At 37.7% G+C, this 6,000-nt stretch overlaps 1 protein-coding gene across 1 annotated transcript; it reads right to left on the bottom strand.

The window, feature by feature from the left end:
* On the bottom strand, window positions 1-5,542 carry ndufs3 (NADH:ubiquinone oxidoreductase core subunit S3). Its single transcript, XM_058382374.1, has 7 exons — window positions 5,391-5,542; window positions 2,911-2,973; window positions 2,591-2,688; window positions 2,314-2,463; window positions 1,654-1,779; window positions 1,424-1,543; window positions 1-321 (listed from the first exon to the last, which is right to left on the bottom strand). Exons 1-7 carry the CDS (start codon window positions 5,443-5,445, stop codon window positions 160-162), a joined length of 774 nt encoding a protein of 257 aa, XP_058238357.1. The 5' UTR covers window positions 5,446-5,542; the 3' UTR covers window positions 1-159.
* Window positions 5,543-6,000: the final 458 nt, after the last annotated feature.

The following is a 6,000-nucleotide window of genomic DNA, read 5'->3' as shown; positions in this document are numbered from 1 at the left end:
TTATTTTAGAATCCACTCTTTATTCAGATGTTCGAGAGGTCTCTGAAATAAAGACTGAGATACATAAGTCAACACATGGTCTCATATTTACATAAATACGGTAGCACAAAAGGTGTCGGTGTGTGTCAAGCATTCACCTACATCAGAAATAAAAGGAAGTTACTTTGCAGGTTTATCCCCAGCCTCTAGTTTGGGTGCATCTTTGGACTCCCTGTATGCTGGAAATGATTCCCATGGACTGTTCAGGTCATACTTCCTGAACTCCTGAGCAAGTTCCACAGGCTCTGCTACAACCCGCTTCAGCTCATCATCATAGCGCACCTAAAAGACAAACACATGCTTCATGAAATATAGAAGACACTTCATACTCTAATGCACATTAAATAATAGTACAAAAAAATCCAATAGATAATGGCTTATTAACAAATATTGCATGAGAGCACTGTTGAATTCTTGAATTTACTATAACAGCAGCTCTGAAACTAGTGCTGGATGCAATTTAAAATAACCAGTTTATATTATACACTGTTCAATGTTTCCGTTTCTCTATTAACAACTCATTCACTGGAACAAGTGGTCAAGTGTCAGCTATGAACAAGAAAAAAAGAAAGAAGAAGAAATGAACTATGGACAGAGAGATGGCAACTCGAGCCCATGGGTAACACTTGTGCTACTTGTGTCTTATTTCCTCCAATCTACTTATCGGTGTCTTGTTAACTGGTGAGAAAGACAGAGGGTGCGATATAGCTGGTGAAAATTGCAAGATGCACCTCCGTGCATACACACACTGTGGAGTGTGAATTTAACAGAGCGAAAGCTGCGAGTCTAACCCGTGCATTTCTCTACTTGTTGTACAATGTATGGTTGTGTCTGAGACAAATAAATTTGAATATGATTATTTGCTCATTTTCTGTTTTTTATTGGAATTTATTTATTTATTTATTGTTCTTTTAATGCTATGCCAGCAACAATGTCTATTTTTAATGTCAGGATCAAGGTAGGTAAAGCAAGATATTTCAGTAGTTCTTATAATATTACAACAACAGACTTTGACATTATTTTAACTGCGTCAACAACAGCTGCTGTATGACGTCCTTCACTTTAAAACTTTAAGAACTTCAGGATTTTTTCTTGGTGAGACACTTTGGTAAACTCACTAAAATAAAGATTACTTGTTATGTATAGTGACTTGTAGTGTAAACTGGTGTTATAATGTGGTGCATCATATGGTTGATAGAACTACATGAAGCAGAAGTATGCTAAAAAGTGCTAAAAAGTATGACATGTCTTCCATTTCAAATGACACCATGCAAATGTTATTTCACTAAAATCACCAGTCAGTGTCGTGTGTTATTCCTCACATATCCGAACACTGACTGATGGAGATGCTTAAATGTCTTCTGGAAAGTGCCAATATCTTTACCTCTACGTATCCAGACAGAGGGAAATCTTTTCTAAATGGATGTCCTTCAAAACCATAATCCGTTAGGATTCGTCTCAGATCCGGATGATTTGCAAAGAACACTCCGAACATGTCCCACACCTAAAGATAAGAGGAAATGATCTATTATAAAAATGACAAGCTTATATTTGTTGTCTTTTGGATGCTTAAAAGCGTATCTATAGATGTGTGTGTGTGAAAAGATTACGTACCTCTCTTTCATTCCAGTTGGCTGCTTGATGGACAGGAACAGCCGAGTCAATGGGGGTCAGCTCATCTGTGTAGGTCTTTACTCGAATGCGAGAGTTGTAGCGCAGTGACAGCAGATTATACACAATCTGCAAAACATTGTCGAGAAAGGTTTTGTTTAATCAGCAACCACACATACACATCACGCAAAAATTAAATAATTACATAGTTTGCACAAAACACTGACTACTACTTCATAGACTTTAAATATTTGTTTAAGAGTAAAAAAAAGATGTATTTGATTTTTTCTTTCATGACGACCTTTCAAATTTACTTTAATAATAATTATAATTATAATTTTGCCCTTATTTGTCACATATACATTACAGCACAGTGAAATTCTTTTCTTCACATATCCCATCCTTTGGAGGTTGGGGTCAGAGCGCAGGGTCAGCTATGATACAGCGCCCCTGGAGCAGAGAGGGTTAAGGGCCTTTGCTCAAGGGCCCAACAGTGGCAACTTGGTGGTGCTGGGGCTTGAACCCCTGATCTTCCGGTCAATGACCCAGAGCCTTAACCACTTGAGCCACCACTGCTGAATTATAAATTAAGCTGGATTATGTTTTTTTTTTATCTTTATCATGAAATAATAGAACAAGGAAGTTCAAGCTGTGTGTTCTGACCTCAAAGCGATTTTGCCGTGAGGGAACATCAACTGCAGTGAGGTCAGTCATGTTGCGGAACTGGGCGTTAGTGTGATCCCGAAGGAAAGTCAGCACAGGTATGACTCCATCTGGGTGGATCATAACTTCAAGCTCGTTGTAGCAGGTTACCTAAAGACAGACATCTTATATTAGACGAACAAAGATGTGATCACACGGCAAATAAAAGATGTGTACGGCAGCTTAGAAAATAGCATGAACAGTTCAGAGTGACAAAAAGTTGATTTGAGCAGGATACCTGAACTTGCTGCACATATTTGGGAAGAATTTCAGCGACATATTCCCCAAACTGGGACAGCTGGTTATGAGTCACTGCATCCTTGGGCCTAACTGTAGCTATAAAACACATTACAGCAGAATTAAAACCTAACAGACTGACAGGAAATATTTCTAGAAACATTAATGCTACAAAGAACTCTTAATATACTTAGTCATATTATTTAGAATTCAAATTAAATTACTAGGCAAAAACCTTGAAATGTTTTTGACAGATACATAATCAGCTATAGAAAAGATTTAAGTCCAGATGGTCCACTGATTACGGTTATGGCTACTCACGTCTCGTCTCAGTTGCTGTTGTTTCAAAACGAGCTGGGATCAGTGCAGCATTCCGACTCACAGCTATAACACAGTGACGGAGGAATTCATGAACAATCATTGACCAACTAACTAAAGACAACAAACAAACAAAACATTCTAAATCCTTACAATGCAGACACACAACACCGGCCACATCCAGTGGAATTTTAATTACTTGAAAAGATGTTGTATCTAATCCATATAATAAAACAACCAAAGGCAGAATATTATTTTTATATTAATTCTAAATTAAATCAGATAAGAAATATGTTAATAACATTTTCAATGCTTTGTAGTCCTCCATATGCCACACCCCCTCCACAATTTCTTCTTTTTTTGTCATTGTTGTGGCCTACAACACTTGATTTTTACCTGCAATTTTAATTTTTTTAAGGAAACTACCTGAATTATTAAAGTTTCGGGCACAGAATTTTTGTTTTAATCTACTACCAGTGAAAACAAATATGTAATTACTTTATGATAGCTGTACTCATGTTCGACACACAGGAATCGAATAGGACTTTGACTAAAAGTCGGTTGTGATGACGTATATTGCTGTGTTTGCTTGATTTGGCATTTTGCACGTCTGTGATTGCAAAATTGAGAAATTCTGGAGGGATTTACTTCAGACAGTAACTCTAATAAGTGCCTGTTGAAAACTGTTATCAACTATGTTTTCAGGCAGATACTATGTTTTTATGTATTTGTTTTCTGACCTCTACCCAACTTATATCTTATATCCATTGTTATACAAGTTGTTTCTATACGATACCTATGTGATGATTTGTTGGCTCTTATTCTAGGACTCAAGTGATCTTGAGTTTGTGTAAATACAATATTTCAGAAATATAAGACCTTTATTCAGGACCCTTTTCCTGTCAGGTGTCAATAGTCACTGGTCAAGACATTTAGAAGACACCACAATAACCACTTTGTTAGGCTACTATGACTAAAACCTGCTTAATGTTTTTAAATATATGTTATTCAGAATGCGAAAGCCCCCGGTACTATTGTAGTTCTATATTTTAGTAAGGGGTTGGACTAACATCAGCTTTAAATCTCCTGGTCATAAAATCTACAAGTCTCTGGAACTGTTGTGAAGAAACAAACACTGTTCTTCCAAAAGATATTCCATGTCTAAAACATTTATCAAGCACTTAAGCATTTATCAACTTCTCAAGCACTTCAGTGAGCACTGGGGATAAGCATGAGGGTATACTGGAAAAAATCTCTCCCATTAGTACTGAAATGGTTCCTCATAGGATAAAGATGTAATAAATGCCCAGAGATCATAACAGAGTCACCCACCTGTAGATTAACCAGTCAAACTTCACCCTTGTCAAATAATCAGAAGAGAAATAAGCTGGATGTATACATTAACTTTAAGATATCTTTTTTTAGCCTAACCACATTGTAATCAATATTTGTTCCTGTGTACTCCACTGTACTTAAACTCAAGCCAGCTATTATGCTGAACCTTGTTTACTCGACAATTATCTTACACCTGGGTCTGGTCAATTAGTAAATACTTCAGTTCTGCAGCTCTTGTGTTGTTCAGTATGTCTACATCCTTGGATAGTATAATGTCTCGTGTGTCTGGAAGCTTTGGAAGTGAGTCTTATCACTTGTGCATGACACTGAACTGTTAAACCCTTCACTAAACGTGAAATGGTTGTGTTTTGTTTTATTTCCAGATATGTGTATAAATCTGCTATAGCTTGCCTAAACTCAGTAACCTTCACTCCACAGTACAGAAGAAATTAGGAAGCTCTGCCAATCCATACCTACACTGTTATGTTCAGTTTTATATCAAAAGACTGTCAAAGCACTAAGACAAGTTACATAGTGATGTGTCACAAGTTTCATGTTTACTTATTTCATTAAGGTAAAGCCTTTTTGACGGTCACATCTTGCCAACTTATATCACAAACTGTGCAGATTTTTTCAAGGCCACTGCATTTTATTTTCACAACTTCACCGTTATATTTTTTAACCAATTCCAGTTCCCATGTCGCCGTGTCAAGACCTTATTTTTACGAACAGACAGCCTCCAAATATTATAACAAATAAGCTAGAAAACAGTATCAAATATTAATCTGACCTGTCATTTCTAAAGCAGCAATATTTTCCGTATTTGAAACACTATTTATGTCCCTTTTGTCGAGCTAACCTGTGGCCAAATCCCAAACGGCTCCCTACTGAACCATGAAGTGCACTACATAGAGTGCAGACGGCATTTCATCAAGAACTTTGTAGGACACTTAGATAGGTAGCGCAGATCGATTTGGTATTCAGCCCAACCTTACTATAGGTTAGCATTTAGCTTGGAAGCTAGAGGAAAGGTCACCATCAGTGGACAATACAATGTTAAGGAGATTAGTCAAAGTTACACAAACACCTATAACCTCGATAAATCAAATCTTTACAACGCAAAGTTGTTATATACTTTCGTCACTTACCGTTCAAGGTTCTACCTAAAGTCCCGCGGGTGAGCCTAAGCAAGGAAGCCGCCATCTTGACTCAATCGCCCAGAGTCGTCTTCTTCGCTTTTTGAGGTATTTTTTTTATTGTAGCTGGAGCGCCGATAGCGCCATCACCAGGCGAAACAGCGAATAACAGCTAACATGAAACACGCGTTTCTTTACTCCAATACGCAAAATAGATATTAATCATTAACTGTATTTCTAACCATGCAAATCAAATTCATATATGAAGAATTCAGAATAGGACAACTTCTTTCGGCTTTTGCCTTCAGATGTCGCCACAGCGAATCATCTCTCTCCACCTATCCCTATCTTCTGCATCCTCAACACTTGCACCCACTAGCTTCATATCCTCATTTATTACATCCATATACCTCCTCTTCAACCTTCCTCTTTGCCTCCTGCCTGGCAGCTCCATGTCCAACATTCTCTTACCAATATACTCACTCTCCCTCCTCTGAACATGTCCAAACCATCTTAATCTGGCCTCCCTAACTCTGTCCCCCAAACGTCCAACATGAGCTGTGCCTCTGATGTACTCGTTCCTAATCCTGTCCAACCGTGTCACTCACAAAGAGAACCTCAA

The sequence above is a fragment of the Hemibagrus wyckioides genome, linkage group LG27 (genome assembly GCF_019097595.1).
Source record: "Hemibagrus wyckioides isolate EC202008001 linkage group LG27, SWU_Hwy_1.0, whole genome shotgun sequence".
In the NCBI taxonomy this organism is placed as follows: domain Eukaryota; kingdom Metazoa; phylum Chordata; class Actinopteri; order Siluriformes; family Bagridae; genus Hemibagrus; species Hemibagrus wyckioides.
The sequence above is the reverse complement of the archived record's forward strand: the minus strand, read 5'-3'. Positions and strand labels throughout refer to the sequence as shown.

Coding starts and splice junctions, on each gene's coding strand:
- ndufs3 (XM_058382374.1), bottom strand. CDS start 5,445: ATGGCGGCTTCCTTGCTTAGGCTCACCCGCGGGACTTTAGGTAGAACC. Junction 2,974..5,390: donor TTTAGGTAGAACCTTGAACG/GTAAGTGACGAA, acceptor ACTGTGTTATAG/CTGTGAGTCGGAATGCTGCA. Junction 322..1,423: donor CTCTGTCTGGATACGTAGAG/GTAAAGATATTG, acceptor TTTGTCTTTTAG/GTGCGCTATGATGATGAGCT.